We start from the raw sequence: 16,696 nt of genomic DNA, 5'->3' as shown, positions 1-16,696 counted from the left end.
GTTCATTAATTCACATTTTCTTGTGCACCCTAAGACTTATGTATCTGCTAGTTTTGCTAATTGGTCTTTGGCCTGGATTAAATAAAAACATTTTTGTGATCCAGTGCTAAATCTGGGTAACTTAACTGCTGGCAGTTTTATACTGCTCCGATGCCCCGGGCTCATTTTAAATCCCATCTGGAATTACATCTGGTGCTTTATGCAATTACTAATTAATACTGTCAGCTCATGGACTACAAAGGCCACATTTTGAAATAGTGGAGATGAGCAGCATTTAATCATTTGATTAAATGATTTCTAAGATATCTGGATCCTCACAGCAACACTGAAATGAAGTGGGAGAACATTTGAGCAAAATATGGAGCCAAGACAACAAAATGTAAAAACAGCTGAAGAGCCGCTCTGGCGAGATCAAGAGGCCTTTTTTTGTACAATTTGGATAACTCTCAATGAATGATATGCTTGGTAATATACTGAGTACTTGCCATAAACTTAGTGCTTATCTACTCCACTTGTTGTACGTTTAAATAATCCATCCCAAAATCTAGGTATTTTTCTGTGTTTATCCATTTAACACATCCAGTGTTTCCTCTAGATGTTTTTTTTCCAGCAGTTTTCATAAGAATTTGACAATAGATTTGTTTAAGTCAAACCAGTTAAAAATTAACTCATCGTTTTATATTTTGACTTTTGTATTTTAATATAATTATTATTGGCACACTGTTATTAAAGATGGGGTGAAGTTCTGGCAGCAGTGGTGTACCAAATTAATAAAGGGAAAACACAAACATCATGTGCATTTTATTTTGCCCAGTGTTTTCATGAAATTAAAAGCCTTACCTCAGTTCTACTGCACTTTTGAGCTGTTCGTTCTCGGTCTGCAGCTGAACATCCTCTGGACCGACGTGCGAGATTTTCTCATCGTCTGTGCCATTAATGCTGGATGCCTGATTGGTGGAGGGCGTGTCACGTCCAGACTCCTGGCAGGAGACAATGGAACACTTCTTATGACTCAAAGTTGGTTCTGAGCTTTCCAAGGCTACATCCACACTACTTCATTTAGTGAAGTAGTGTGTAGTAGTTCATTTAAATGTAGTTCATTTAATAACAAACTTTAAGTGAAAACTACCTGCTTGCAGATTCTCATTTAGCCCTGTTTCAGAAGTAATCCACATCCATACTAAAGAAGCTTTATGTTCACAGCTGATGACTAGATCATTTCCTTTTTGATCTTCTCTAGTAAAATGCAGCCCAGGCATTCCTCTCACATCAGAAGGAGAATGTATGTGTTTTTAAACAAAAATAGAGAAGTGTTGACGTGTCCCAGTGTGAAAAGAGGCCGTGTGCTTCTTTCAATGAAACACTGTAAAAAAAATCTGGACACGTCAGCGATGACAGTGGAGGAGTGAAGAAAAACTGTTGCCAGTATTGATCACGTCTGTGAGTCTGATTCCTGCCATCTGGAGTCAGAGCAGGCAGAGAGCTGACCTGACAGACAATTACCAAACCACAAGGACTGGAAATCAAATCGTTTCACTCGCTAGCAGAAAATTGTTTTTATTATTGTTATATTATTATTCTCATTTGCTTTGTCATTGATTGCCGTGGTGCCTGCCAGGCAGCTATTGACTAAGAATGACTATCAACCTCTCACTCATAATGACTCAGTCTCACCAGAAGCTGTCTCACAGACACAGAATCTGGGTGTTTGAATCATCTCATGCGTGTGAAGAGAAGTGAGGTTAAACTGAACCGTGTGAATTTCTTGCTTCTTTTCTGCAGTGCTCTATGTAGACGTCCACAGTCACTGAAGGGAAAAAAGTACTCAATCAGAATCTTAGACAGCACAGTGATGTAATTTACCTGGGAGTGATTACTCAGTGTCTCCACCTTCTCCTGAGATTTGTCCCTCGCTAGCTTGGCAGCTTCCTTCACCTCCTGGAACTTCTCAGCAAACTGGAAATATTAAAAGGAGATGTGAACGAGCTGTGGTCATGAGAAGCTGACAGTACAAGCTGATGTGTCATTCACAGCTTGGCTCTTCTTAAAACAATTTGTGTGATCACAGAAATAATTGACTCCGTAATGATAGTGAGGATTTGAGAATTCTTTTCCAATAGCTTCAGTTCACCAAGTTCAATGTTAAAAACCATCTATTAACTGTCACACTTGAGTTTTAGGACAAGCACATGATCCACTGATGCTTAGTGCTTGCTCATTGTGTGAACTGTTGGGTTTCTCTGCTCTCCTTGATGTTGTCTATGTACAGTGCCTTACTACGTACAGGCGCTATACAAATAAAATTGAATTGAAGTTGCTTGTCACTGTGAGTTTGTGTTGCTTCAGAAATGTTTCCCCTCTCTCTATTACCTTAGACAGTTGCTGCTCTGAAGCGAAGCCCAGTCCAAACACAGTGTTGGCCCTGCTGTCTGCCCACTGACCAAACTTCTGCGATGTCTTGGTGAACGTCATGTTGGGTGTGATGGTGCTGTTGATGATCACCTGTTAGGATGAAACTTCATTAATATCACTTGTTTCGAGCCTTACTGAAAATGGTTCTGGAAATGTGCTATATTATAGTTTTAAAGGTTAACTGCATTCTGGCCCCCTTCTTTTACGTACACCCCTACAACTGCTCGTTAAAACAAATAACTAAATCAGGCAATTACGTGGCAGCAACCCAAAGCATGTCGGCATGTACAACAAGTGACTGGACAGGCAACTGAGTACTTCAGAAACTGTTGATCTACTAGGATGTTCACATGCTGTGTTCTCATTCCAATATGGTTGGGTTTGGTACACCACATTATGGTTTGGAATGGTAAAGCCCTGTTGTCAGGCTTGCGTTTTGCCTAACAACGAACGATGACAACAAAATTGTCACAACAGACAACAATGGACATGCATATGAGAATAGACTGTTGGCATTGAAGAGAAAGACAGCCAAAAAAGGGAATGACGTTTTTCTGCCGCCCAATCAGCCGGTCTCACTTCAACCTGACCGTACCATTGTACTCTGGTACCACAAGGGATGCCAAAAATGGAATGGTTGGGGCTGGTTATTTTGGTACTATTCCTAATGGAAACACGTACTGTACCAAACTGAACTGTTCTACTCGATGGAAACACGGCTATACATAACCATCTCTAGGGTTTACAAAGAATGGCCAGAAAAAGACAATATCCAGTGAGCAGCTGTTCTCTTGGCTTGTTGATGCTGATTTGAGAGGATAGTAATGCAACACTAACTCAAATAGCCACTTTTCTACAACTTAAGTATGTAGAAGAGCTACAGCAGCAGAGGACCACTTTGTGTGCCACTCCGGCTACTTAATTGGGTTTCCTGTGTACCTAAAAATAGGTCAGTGACGATGAGTGTAGGTCTTAGCAACTTCATATGACGTGGCATACTACTGTCAGTTCATATCTGCTACTGTGTTTAAATTGCAAGTCATATTCACCAAAGATATATTAGAGAAGGAGCTCCAGCAGCTGCATTCACATCATGAATAGTCCTATTGATTCAGTGAAGGACAATCGTCTATTGTGGCTCCACTGATACCAAAGCAAAGCTTTAACTCACTGCCCATGTGTTTCAAGATGCCCACACTGACAACTATGTCATAACAGTCATATACAAAGGCATGTTTCACATTACAATCAGATTAAATGTTACATAATATCATACACTGCAACTGTCTGAACAAAAAAAAACTTCAACAGCAATAGACCTTCTATTTTAAAAGTAAACAAATGATTGAAGCTGCTGTCAGTGAAATACATGTTAATTGCTCTATATTCTGACAGTGATCAGTGACCTAGAGTGTAGAATAAACAGTATTTCACCGCTTAATCCAATTAGAAGCCAAAACTCCACAAAGAGGAAACGCCAACCAAAACAAACTCATTTAATAGGTTAAGTAGGGAGGTAGGGGCTTAACCCTGTAAAACCCAAGGTTTAACCACCATCAAAATCAATTACCCCAGTTTAAAACATGGCTTCAGGACATTTCCCAGTGACCTGAGCATTCACCTCAACCAGTGAAGTTATAACGAGAAAAAGAGAGAGTGACCGACAAGGAAAGCTATTTCCACATTTAGTTTCCAAAAATAAAATTACCCTAACCCTCAGAAACAAAATAGTATTTTGTAATCTGGATAAGTTACCTCACCTCGTTTGTTATATCAACAACCTCGACCAAGTTAACATTCTGCTGGTTTGTGCGAGGGCATCCTTGGTTGGAGTCAAGTTTCTGGCCTGGATTATGGTTTCACTCTCCCCATGCAGCCAATGCTGTTGCTGTATGGACAGCTGAATGCTAAACATGACGTTCTGCTATAAACACTGTTGTTTGTTGTTAAACCACTTCACAGATAAAGGTAATGGTGGAAGCCGACGATTCAAGGCACCATTACAGACCCGATAGTCAACAAAAATGTAGCCTGTAGGGCCAAACAGGAGAAACATACTCTTAAGGCTAATTTGAAATATACTTAACTAATATCAAGGTTCCCAAACCTTGGTTGACATCAAATTCAAGGACTTTTCAAAGGGCCTTGACATTTTTTTTTCCAAATACACAAACTTTCAAGGATTTTAAGGACCCTGTAATATGTGAAAATATATTGATGTATATTACATATACACATAACCTGCCTAACTCAGTCTAAACAGCAAGTGAAAAACAAAATGTAAAAATAATATGGGTTTGAGGTGCAAATAAAATAAGATTTACTAGAGATCATATCAAAGTAGTGTAGGTCAAAACAAGTTTCCCCTCCCCATAAAACCATAGGGTGGCAGGACATGGGTATGCAGTATTTTTTACTGCAAAAAATGTAATCACAATAGAAATGTTTAACTGAACTGAGATCAAACTACTTTTATAGTATATCAAAAGAGTTTATTGCCAAGCCTAAATGAATTTGATGTTTGTTTTTGGTCATAATTTTTCTTAACCAATTGCAAAAGATATATTTTAAGAAAAAAAAAAATCTGGCATTCAGACTATGTGGCGTTGACCACTGACCCATTGACCTCTTAGTAATCAAATTACAGTCTCCTGTTTACAGAACATTCACCTGTTGTAGCTATGCAGTCAATCAGCTGTCAGAAAACATTTGCTGTAGTCTAAATTTGTGCCTTGTGCATTCGATGGCGTCAGTAAAAACCAATCAATTTTAAAGTGCTGTGTCTAATCCTAAAAGAGCAACTACATATGCATGTAAACACAAGCTGCTACAACTGCACATGTACACAAACTCCAGCCATACTACCAAGATATGAGAGCTTGAACAGCACATGCAAATTGCCAACAATCAAGAACAACAGAAGACAGTTTAATAACAGTGCAGCCTTTGTTTCATAGCAACATGGCTCCGAACACAGAATTCAAGAATTCAAATTGATGACAGACTTGCGTCCTTCTCTACACCCCCACGTCTCCCTCTCCCATCTTCCCATTCACTTGCACTTTGCACTGCATTATCACTGGACACAAACGCAGAAAAAGCAGAGAGTGTGCTAAACAAATCAGCAGATAAGTATGCAATCAAGACACTCTTAGACATTTGTGTCTCATTCAGAAGACTGCTAATGGCCCCTAAAGGGATATCAATGAACAGACAAAAGAAAAAAGACCTGTATTGTTGCAAAGATTACAGCAACACACTCATTGGGCTGAATTCCTGCATCTAGGGTTTATTTGGAGAGTGGCAGTTAACCAAAGTCTCTGCATTCCATTTAAAAAAATATCATTGTTCAGGGGCTTCATCAAAACAAAGGTGACCTATTTTCCCCAGATAGGAACCAAAGCAAAGCCTGAAGAATTCTTGCATGTCTCACCTTGAGCAGTTGAGTGAATATGTAACTGACACTGAGAGACAAAGTGTTAGGCGAAAGATAGGATGTAGGTTTACTGATCACTGGACAAATTAGGCCAGTGCTGAAACAATATTCATGCAAGACTGACAACAATTCTGCAATTGCAGCTTTAAATTGCTGCTGCTTAATCAAGACAGTGAATCAATATCAATACTGTACAACTACATCACTCGGCATTACTGATCATGTATTATTAGAGAGACGTGGGAAGGAACAGGTGTCAACAAAGGTAATGGTCTGTAAATTAATATTATCAGGTTGCCCTCATCTCTGTGACCGTGTGTGCTGGGAGACATTAGTGTATGACTCAGAGAGAGTGGGAGGGTGTGACAGTGGGGGGTGGCGAGCAGAGTGACGTTGGCAGCTGTGCGGGTGGTGGTGAGCTGGAGCTGAGGATCAAGTGGCACAGGAGGTGCAGCATGAATCCCTCCTGGCCAACAGCCCCGACGGTCACTTAGAAACTTGTTCCCCAGCTGATTACGTGTCTGCAGATAAAGTGTGCTGAATCCACAGAGATAGTTAAGCACAATTAGAGGCCGAACATGGGGGAAGCGTTTAGGGGATGGGGAGAGCTGTGGTCACTTGTCAAACAGCAGCAAATGCCGGTGGATTTTGGCAAAGCTGGAAGAAAGCAGCAGCTTCTGACAAAACGTAACATGTCTTTGTTTTTAGGGAGCCAAAAAACAAGAATATCTTGTAAATACATTTTACATTAAAGTGCAGGTAAAACAAATGCAGCAATTGTACTTTTAACACGTTATATAAGAGGGTTACAGTTGCTTCTTTAGGTGCATCTTGCTGTACCTTTGGATGTCAGGAGCTTATAATGTCTGTATCTGGAGTGGAGTTCAGAGAGGATTTGCTGTGCCTTCCTTTATACTTTATAAATAATGCTGCTAAACTACAATTCAAGCAAAAGACTGAAAAACTGATTGTAATGCAGAGTATTTGAAAGGTGTATTGTCATATAAAGAAAATAGATAAAGCCAAGTCTTGACAGTTTACTAGTCTTTTTTAAGACGGAGGTTGATAAAGTAAACACAGATCATGTTTGTTTGTTTATCATTGTAACAGTCTGTTTTTTCCCCTGGCCAAATAGTACAATGCAGCATTGCAGTGCTGAATGTGCTGTTCTCTATATTTTCCTCATATTGGAGTTTCACAGTAGCTCACAGCAGCTTTGGAGTGAATACACCATAATCCATATAAATAATTGTTTTGGGACCTGTATCAACCCAGTGCATTCACTCATCATGACAGCTGAGTATACAATAAAGTACTCAACTTAGCTTTGTTTTATTAATTCACCCAAAAAACAACACAAGGTGAACAGCAAAGCATACATGTCCCCCAGTAGACGAACTTCCATAATGGCAACAAAACTGTGTGACACATAAGCAAGGTAACATTTGGGTACAAAGGTGCAGCAGCAAGTTTATAGCACAACAAGGTGATAATAACGATGGCTGTGACGGATAAGAGACATATGAGGCTAATCATTTTTTAAAAATATTAAAAACAAAAGAAGAGAAAATAGGATTTTCTTCAATCATTTCACGTTAGATGAAAAAGTTATCACGCTTGGTTCACACTGTTGAGAAAGAGCAAGAGTCAAAAGTGCTGATGTGCTCCTCTACTAATTGTGTCACCATCAGCGATTCACCCAGCCACCAGACTGATGAATATAAACTGACAGTAATATCATAGTTAGTGTGCACAGCAGCACAGACTCCTAGACACAGACCTATTCTCCTAGACATCTCCCACAGCCAGTGTACAAACTACAAACTATATTTAGCACCCAAGCAAAGAAAGAGGTGCAAGGACCCGATTGAAACTGAAGTTCTGATTATTTTTTTCTTTAGCTCGTTTCACGTTATCACGTTTATCTCCAAATGAATTACTTGCTTGCCCCCTTAACATAACTCACTTATCTCTCTAAATGTGTCAGGGGTTGTGAAAATCTACATATTTTAAAGGCCATGGATGTAGTGAAATGAATTGTGACAGATGACTCAGCTGTTACAGTTACAGCAGTTTTGTGGTGTTTGTAAGAACTTTACAACATTTAAAAATGATTCACGTTGGTTGCGGTTGCTGCATCCAGTGATGCTTGCAGCCCTAGTTAACATGTTATTTGTTACTTTTCCTCACTTTTCTGTCTTTCATGTCTTTAAACATTTTTAAAATATATCAAACATTTTTTTAATCATCATATCTCAGTGTAGATGCTGTCTGCAGAGATTTAATGACAAATACTGTCTCAAGGTTGCCAGAGAGTAAAGAGACAGGAGAACAGCAGAGGGAGGAATCCTGGCCTTGACAGTGACAACACCATAAAACAGAAATGACTGGAAGTAGATTTCCAATCTCATATCTAATAAAGAAAACAGATTTTTTTTTTGATAGGGGAATTGAAAGAGAAAACATGCCTTTACTGTCAGCTCTATAAGTGCTGCTTGGTGACATAACAGATTAGAGTCTAGTATCTCTGCCTTGTAGTTGTGGGATGAGAGATGTTTTGAAGCTAACCGATCTTGACTCAACGTGAACAGGAGAGCAAAGCTTTGTAGTTTTCTAAGATCAAATCTTGGATCTTTTGGTGTGTGTGTGTAGACAGGCGTTCAGGTTGGGCGACTTTAAAGGAAAAGGGTTAGGAACCACTGCTTTAATGCATAAACTTGATATGAATGGCTAGCGCTTGTATTGGTATATTTGCATAGCGTGATATTAATGGCCGCCCGTCATCCTGCTCAACGTCTGCCATACGCAGCACAAGCAAAAGGGAAGCACCAAAAAATGCAGTTTGACAACAGTTGAAGAATTTTAGCTGCACCTCCCTCGCGTATGTGTGTGTACGGCTTTTACAGTGCCAACAATCAAGCAGGCTTTTTGCATTGTGAGGCCAACAAAACGTTGCCAATTTTGTCTATTCAAACACACATTGGGTTAGCACTGATTTTTCACTTTCACATCATCCCTACAAGATTGTTTCTATGTGGCCCTGTGATGGACTGGCGACCTATCCAGGGTGTACCTATGTCAGCTGGGATTGGCAACCCCCAAAGATGGAGGGATGGACTTTCTAACAGCAGCAGAAAATGTTTGTAAGGCAAACATGGTGCATGCACAGTCAGGACAGTATCTCTATTGAGTTAATACCCACCACAGCAGCCGTGTTGGTAATCATAGCACTTAAACAGAGTGTGGAATAAAATGACCAAACATGAGGACAAAAGCAAATGCCAACCTGCTCACCCTCTGAGGAGTCTCTGCAGGTAAATCTGATTTGAGAGTGTGGAGAGGTGATTGCCTGCCAGCAGAGGGATACCACCATCATAACTCTCCCACAGTTTTCACACAGACAAAGAGACTCTGATCGCCATGGAAACACATAATCTACTCTTATAGTTAGCAGAGGAAGAAGATGTCAGGTACGGCATATATCGGCATATTTCGTGTGGTTTCCATTATCACATGCATGATTTAAACTTAACCTCATGCTGTTTTCCTGACAACTCAAAATCACCTCGGAAAAATCTGCTGATTTTTACTTGACAGTGTTCACAAACACTACATATTCTACACTGAAGCTATTCATCATTCCATAACACACTCAGGTGAAAAACAACTCAAATGAAATCTATTAGATTTGACTGAGAGTGAATGCTGATCCTCAGGGACCAGCACAAGCTCTATAGTCCTTGATGTGTGATAACTGTCAACTGTTTGTTGATGAGAGCAAATTACAGATAATGATTATAACAGGAACTCGACAGGCATCTTGTTAATTTGTTAGAGGGGTTGTTGATGAAACTCGTACATTTATAAGACCTTGAAACCAACACATCCGTTTTAAAGGGGACCAATAGACCTTTTTCACAGCAGCCATTTTGACATGAAATATGAGCTCAACACAGGTGTCACTTCATCACATAAATTAAAGGTCTGCACAAAGAACGAACTCATTTTGTCAACAGTAAAGCAAGTGTTGACTTACTATCTCATGTCAAAGTGGCTGCTGTACTCAAGACGCTTTGCCAGGATGTACACAAATAATTCTGACACTTGTCTGTTATTTATATGGCTTGAGTTGTTTGTTGATGCATTGAGTGGATGTATGTAGGACAGCAATTAATGATCATTTAATATCAATTCATCTTTTGATTAGGGCTACAACTAACAATTTTTTTCATAAACGATTAAACTGTGGATTATTTTCTTTATATGGAAACCAGAAAATATTCACATTTGACAAGCTGAAAAATCAGAAAGAATGTTGTAATTGCTGCAAAAAATAATTGCGTAATTGTTTCAGCCCTACTTTTGATTATTTATTTGATTAATCAAATAAATGCTTGGTCAATAAAAAAATGTTGATCAGTGTTTTCTCAACCTGAACAAATGTCTTACTTTGGCCACTAGTAATCTACTAATAATTGGGTTAGGGTTAAATTGTCTGTGTTGGTGCAAGAAAGGTCGAAAGGTCAATTGAATTAATCGTCGTTGAAACTAAAAGTTGATTAATCAATCAAAGATAAATTGACAATGATTCTAGATTTAGATTAGATTTTCAAATGTGAAAATGTGTTGGTTTTAATGATTCATTCAGTAAAACAAAAATGTTTTGGGGTTTTTGTTAGGTTAATGTGGCAAGAGCAGCAAATTGAGAACTTTTTGAGAGATCCTACATCTCGTGAGAGCCGCTGAACGATTCCAGTCACCTGCTTTTGAAACAGTAGCCTTCTCAGACACACATACCTTGGATCCATCCACGCTGATAATGCGATAGCTGTTGCGTGTGCTGTCATAAAAATAGGAGACAGTGACGGCCTGCTTGCTGGCAGGAACCCAGTTCTTCTTGGTAGTTGGGTCGATCTGGAAGACATGGGCCCTGGTGGTGTAGATCGGCTGTTCCCTGGAGAGCAGAGGACAAACGAGAGAGACAGAATGAGGAGGAGGAATGCAGGTTAAGAGGCGCGATATGTGATATTAAAGCAACGGATCAATCAGCCACGTTCCACAATTTACGTCCATGATGTTCACACTTTAAGTGCATACCATGTTCTTAATGCCCCTTTATCACATTACAGCTGGTGTGTCTTCAAAGAATCTGGGTCCTTAGAGTCTCAGCATGGACAACACTTGATAAAATAACACAAACCATAAACCCTCACAGCAACCCAAAGCTATTAGCACATCAACGCCCTCTCTGTCTTCTCATAGGTGACAGTAACATGTATCTCTTGTTTGTGTGAGACAATTCTATGTATCTGTTGTTTGATGGAAGATTTCCCCTGAGCACCAAACACTGACAATAACATAAATCAAACAAGACTCACTGCCTCCTCGGAGCAAAATAAAAAAGAATAATAACAAAAAAAAACATGATCTTCAAATTCAAGTTTTTGTCAGTGGAGTGAAGACATGAACATGTAGACAGAGTTTCCTGACAAACACTGTATATAAAAAAAAAAAACATGTGTCCATCTGTGGACTGGTTTAAAATATTTCATACCAGTAAAACCATAATTAAGAATTAAATACTGCATTATACAGTATTTTGGTCCAAAATTTAGGTAGAGACAAAACAGCAGAGATCTGCTGTATTATAGAAAAAGGATAAACAAACACAATCATCAGCAGTGAAGATGTAGTTTTGTGCACATATTCATTGTTGATGATTTGTGCTTGTTTGAAAAGGTGTAGGCTGAAGCTGCAGCTTTTTGCACCTACACTTTGTCACAACACACTAACTTTCTGATCAAAGAGTTTTTGTCTTTGCCTACACTATTCTACATTCTAACATTCTAACAGGGAGCCTCAGTCATCTTTACAGAGGGAAATGCAACTGTACTGGGAATCTTCACGTTAACATGACTTTCATTCATCATGACAGTGGTAGGATTTCATGGTTGTCTCACTGTTGCATCATCTTGGTAAATGCAAATTGTTTTGAAATCCTTCTATCTAGGGGATGGTTTCAACTAAAATTCTGGGTATTTTAACAAAATTGAGCTAAGCCCAAAATAGAAGTGGCTATAAAAACAGCTCAACAATGAAGACAGTGATGGGCAAAAGTTCCAAATTAGACCATGTCTCTTGGAGAGGGTGAAGCAAAGTGCCTCTACCAGCTATGAGCAGCCTGTATGATTCAGAAGAGCATCATCATGGGGATAAAAAGAGGAGGATTGGGCTGACGAATACAGTGCAGACAATGCTTCTAATCTTAGTGGCATCCTTACAAACAAGTACTGTCAATAGACAGTGATTGTGAAATACCTTCACCAAGCACTTTATTAGGAATATCTGCAAACTGGCAACAGTGGAGAGCCTAAAGTCATGCTGATACTATGCAGTCACCTTTGTGCCACATTGTTTAGCAAATACGTTTGTACGTGCATACTTTGTTTTGTTGATAAAGAATGTTGTATAGGTGGCTCGACTGAGCAAATACTAATCCATTTTGATAGACCGGCACCTTCTCTTGATTTTAGTCAATATTTTTTACAGAGTTCACACAGTACAGCCTGTAGCTGGTCCATCTAGTGATGTGATTACAGGGACAGTCAGTGCTGGGCCGAGCGAGCAGACAGGGGAAGAGTTGAGAGTACAACAGAGTGCAAGAGCAGATCACTTTTGCCAAGTAAGAAACCTTAAGAATGCATGTACAAAACAAAGAATTAACATACCATTGAGAGTATGCACGTACAAAACACACTTGTCCAGATCCAGATCTTAACATAAACATTGAAACAGGGACAGTAGCTATGGGGAGCAGTAAAGCAACTTGGAATGCAGTACATATATTGAAGTTTGAGTTAGATAGGCTAAAACAGCAGAGGATGACATCAAGTTTCACTGCTGTCAGCTCTGAGGCTGCAGTGGACTCAAAAAACCTGAGGAGTCAAAAGGAAAAACACGGTCTAATCTGCAGTTTTGGGATTTCTGCTGGGGCAGGATGTAACTCATTGAACCTAGACTGCCATGCATCAATAGCCAAACATGGTGGTATTGGCAGTAATGTATTGATAAAGAGATCTCTTTAGAAAGCTATCTAAAACCAATCCTAAAAACATGCATATATATATATACACACACACACACACACACACACACGTATTGAACATCAGATAGATTAATTTGTTCAAATACTATTTATGTAATATCTGCTTGCACATTTCATACTTTTGGCTACATTCACATTACCAGGCTGAAGTCACTCGTGTTTTTTCAGCCAGTGTGACACAGAAACCTGATCATCAATTCCAATTTTAGTTATCAGTATGTGGTCTTAGATTGGATATATGCAAATACATGCAGCTTTTTTATCTGTAGAGTTCCAGTAGCTGCCATCACGCAATGCCGGTCACGGAATTTGGTCATGCAATACTCAGAATCAAAACACATAGGTCCACCAGCAGCATAAAACCAATGCAATATGCCAGGCATCTTATTGCTTCACTGGCTCTATCCATAAAAAAGGTGAAGATGGTGGATCGCCATTGTATCCTGAAATGTCAAAACAGTCGAGGACAAGCAAACAGAATGGCATTTCAACAGATCATGAGGGAGGTGGATCACTGACACAAAACACACTCGAAACGAGCATTAAAGACGACACAGTGATGGAAATCCAACAGATACTGCCTGTTTTGTGTAGTCCAACAGTTATTAACTGTAATGGTGTAGAGAAAATTTACCAGATAATTGACCGAAGACATTGGGTCAATGTAAGTCTGGAATAATGTCCACTCTGGCCAATTCAACAGCATGCAGGGGCATTATATGGGCTGGATATATTCACTCTGTCAGGTTCAGAGATATTTTCCTTGATGTCTGAGAATTTCAAGTGCGCAGTGAACTCTGACAGCTCTGACAGTTTTTCATACCACCCTGGCGGAGTAACCAAACTGAGTCACTTGACGTCCAGAACTCCATACACCTGTGCACAGTATTATTGTCATCGACTTTCACCAGAAGCCAAACAAACAATGGAGGAGAGTCGGCATTTCTGTAGTATTCACATGAAAAATCAGATGCAATACACTGTATAATGTGGGTAATGTGAGCGTAGACTGTCCTGCTCGCTTCACGCAAAAACTACATGTGTAGTTAACTTGTATTCTCAGTACACACACCAACACTGGCAGTGCTCCACTGCTGAAAAAAACAAAACATTTGCACTTGCCTTTAACTGTAGTGCCTCAACAGTAAAGGTTTGGACCCAGCAGGTTTCAATCACCAACAGGAAGGTTTAGTTTCAAAAGGCAAGTAAGTGGTTGCCCTGCTCTTCTATAAAGTTTGAAGAGCGAGGAACAATTATGTGGAGTGGCTGAATGAAAGGGATAAGAGGATGCCTTCATTATGAATGTAGATAAAGAATAACCAGAAAAAGGATGTCGAGTACTTTCTACTAATCATCAAGAATGTGAATGAATGAGTGATTTGGTCAGGGCAAAGTCTCACTGCTTGGTTCGGCTTGGCCTTAACCAATTTACTTGAAAATGTTGACGCATCAGCTTTGTTGTTCTGTCCAAGTTTCTCTTATCTTCTACTCTCTGAAATTAAGCTTTTATTGGTTTTTACCTCAGACTATCTGCAGGTCCAACAGCCATTCACACCTACATTCACACCTGCAGGCAATTTAGAGACTCTAGTTAATCTAACCTCATAAGGTTTGCAGACAAAAGTGGTCAGTCAGTCAATGACTGAATTCATCGTCAGCTTTATTATAATAAATACTAAAAATGAATACAACGTCCCTGATTGTTCAGGTTCTTAAATATAAATATGTTCTGGTTTCTTTGCTCAGTATAACAATCAAAATCATTTGAGGCTTGGGAAACACCAATTGACATTGTGTGGACCAAACAACTAATTAATTGGTTATGGAAAGGATCAATGGGTGCATCCATCTACTTATGGTAAAGATTATATAGAAATAACCTTAGCCTTTGTTACATCAGTTAGATCAAATAGATCCTCTTCAGGTGCATTTTTTTACTTTGCTTTGGAGCATCATTTTGGCCATTAATACTAAGTAGGATTTTTGCAAGGGTCATTCTAAAAGTCTCAAAGTCTCCGATGCTTAAGATTAGGTGCAAGTGAAACAAGTGCTCACTCACAGATTGTTTATTTCCACACAGATTTCTCACATGCACTGAGGGGGATGCCTTTAGCAAAATTCTTACAACATCCATTTTCTGTTACACACCTTGTGAAAGCCGCATCCTTTCTTTTTCTACATTTGCTTCCCCTTCTTAGCCTGGGTTGACATTTACTGTCGCGAAATGACAGGTTTGAAAGTTAAAAAGAAAAAGTCTTAAGTTGGTTCAATAGTGTTGAGCTAGATATCAGCACATACAGCCAATTTTCTAGAGCAGAACTTTTTGTATAAAAAAGGACCCACTTTTTTTTAAAGATGACTAACTATCACGACCCAATTCTCAATATGAATCAGGACAGGATTCATATTGCACACGACTATTATTTCGAATAGGTAAACCAGCAATTTTAATAGAGATGTCTGATAAATGGTTCACAACTTCACATTATGCATGCATTATTTAATAAACCTTAAGTAGAAAAGGTAGATAAGCTGCTTATTCAGTGGTAGATTGGGCTGGGTTTTAATTCAGTAACAATGTATATCATAATATAGTTTTTATACTTTGCAAACTCTGTTTCTGTATTTAACAAGCATGTTTGAAAGTTTGAACTTATTTACCAAATGTATGTTGGATATTATTCATTTACATATTCAAAATGATATTGGAGCTACCTATATGGGTGTAAATTCAGTACAAATCTTCTCTTGTCATGATTTCTATTGTGATTTAGGTCACAAAATAGTTTCCCCATCTATAAAAAAAGTGGGTCCTCATCTAGAAAGTTTGGGAAACACTGCACAAGAGCAAGAAATCATCCATGCAAACATGAATGTGCTTAGCACAATAAGCCAAGATTCAAACTTCTGAGGGCATATTCCCAACAACTCAGTAAAATTAAATGTCTTGTACAACTAGCAGAAACATCTCCATATAGCAAGACGAGAGGTTTTATGATCCTGGTACAGATGGTGCCACTGGTGCTCTTATGCTTAACAGTGTTTTACAAAAAAGAGTTGTCACACAACAGTCAGTTCAGTATTACAGTAAAGCACTATGAGGTCCCAGTTAAAATAATGTTGGAGAGACAGGCTTGCAGTAGGGAGCAAAAATTCATGAGCTAATAAAGCTTTTACCTCCTTTGGGATTATGTTTCTCACAGAAATGAAAGCCTAATAAATTCACTGTACCATTCTAAGGCTAATCTCAGTCTTCATCTGCTTTGGGAACAACAAAACCCATTACACAGATCACTGTTGTCGCTTCACATACTGTACATGCACATTAACACACATGCTGACCTCTGCAGTGGCAGTGTCTGGAGCCAGCACATACTGGCAGAGGGAGGCCACTGCTGAACACACAGATGCACTCACACTACGCTGATCTGCTTTTCTGAGATAAAGGAAACATTAGGTTGATTGGTTTTAGTGGATTTAAAATAAACAAGCGAGGAGATATTTGGGTCCTCTGAAGTGAGTTCTTTGTACCACTCACTGTTGGGTCCACTCTGTCCCCATGTGGTGCTTTAAATTATTAACAGGTGTGCGTTTCTGTGTGGGGGAGCAGGTTTGAGTTTGTCTTCACTGTGCCTACGCACACCTACACGTCCACTTCAGGGCCATACACGCTCACGACTCAGCATTTGTGTTGTGGAATATGCATCACAAACACATCTAGATTTTAGTACAAAGCAAAACAC

General features: G+C 39.2%; 1 protein-coding gene across 1 annotated transcript in view; it reads right to left on the bottom strand.

Annotated features, from left to right (window-relative positions):
- Nucleotides 1–16,696, bottom strand: part of homer2 (homer scaffold protein 2) — a 40,240-nt gene that overhangs the window by 17,255 nt on the left and 6,289 nt on the right. The window contains exons 2-5 of the mRNA XM_058628669.1: nt 10,646–10,802; nt 2,371–2,502; nt 1,864–1,956; nt 841–980 (exon numbers count right to left, since the gene is read on the bottom strand). Of these exons, the coding sequence (XP_058484652.1) occupies nt 841–980; nt 1,864–1,956; nt 2,371–2,502; nt 10,646–10,802 (522 nt within the window). The remainder of the gene's footprint in view (nt 1–840; nt 981–1,863; nt 1,957–2,370; nt 2,503–10,645; nt 10,803–16,696) is intronic.

This window comes from Solea solea, chromosome 5 (genome assembly GCF_958295425.1).
Source record: "Solea solea chromosome 5, fSolSol10.1, whole genome shotgun sequence".
Classification (NCBI taxonomy): Eukaryota; Metazoa; Chordata; class Actinopteri; order Pleuronectiformes; family Soleidae; genus Solea; species Solea solea.
This window is presented reverse-complemented; position numbering and strand designations above follow the sequence as displayed.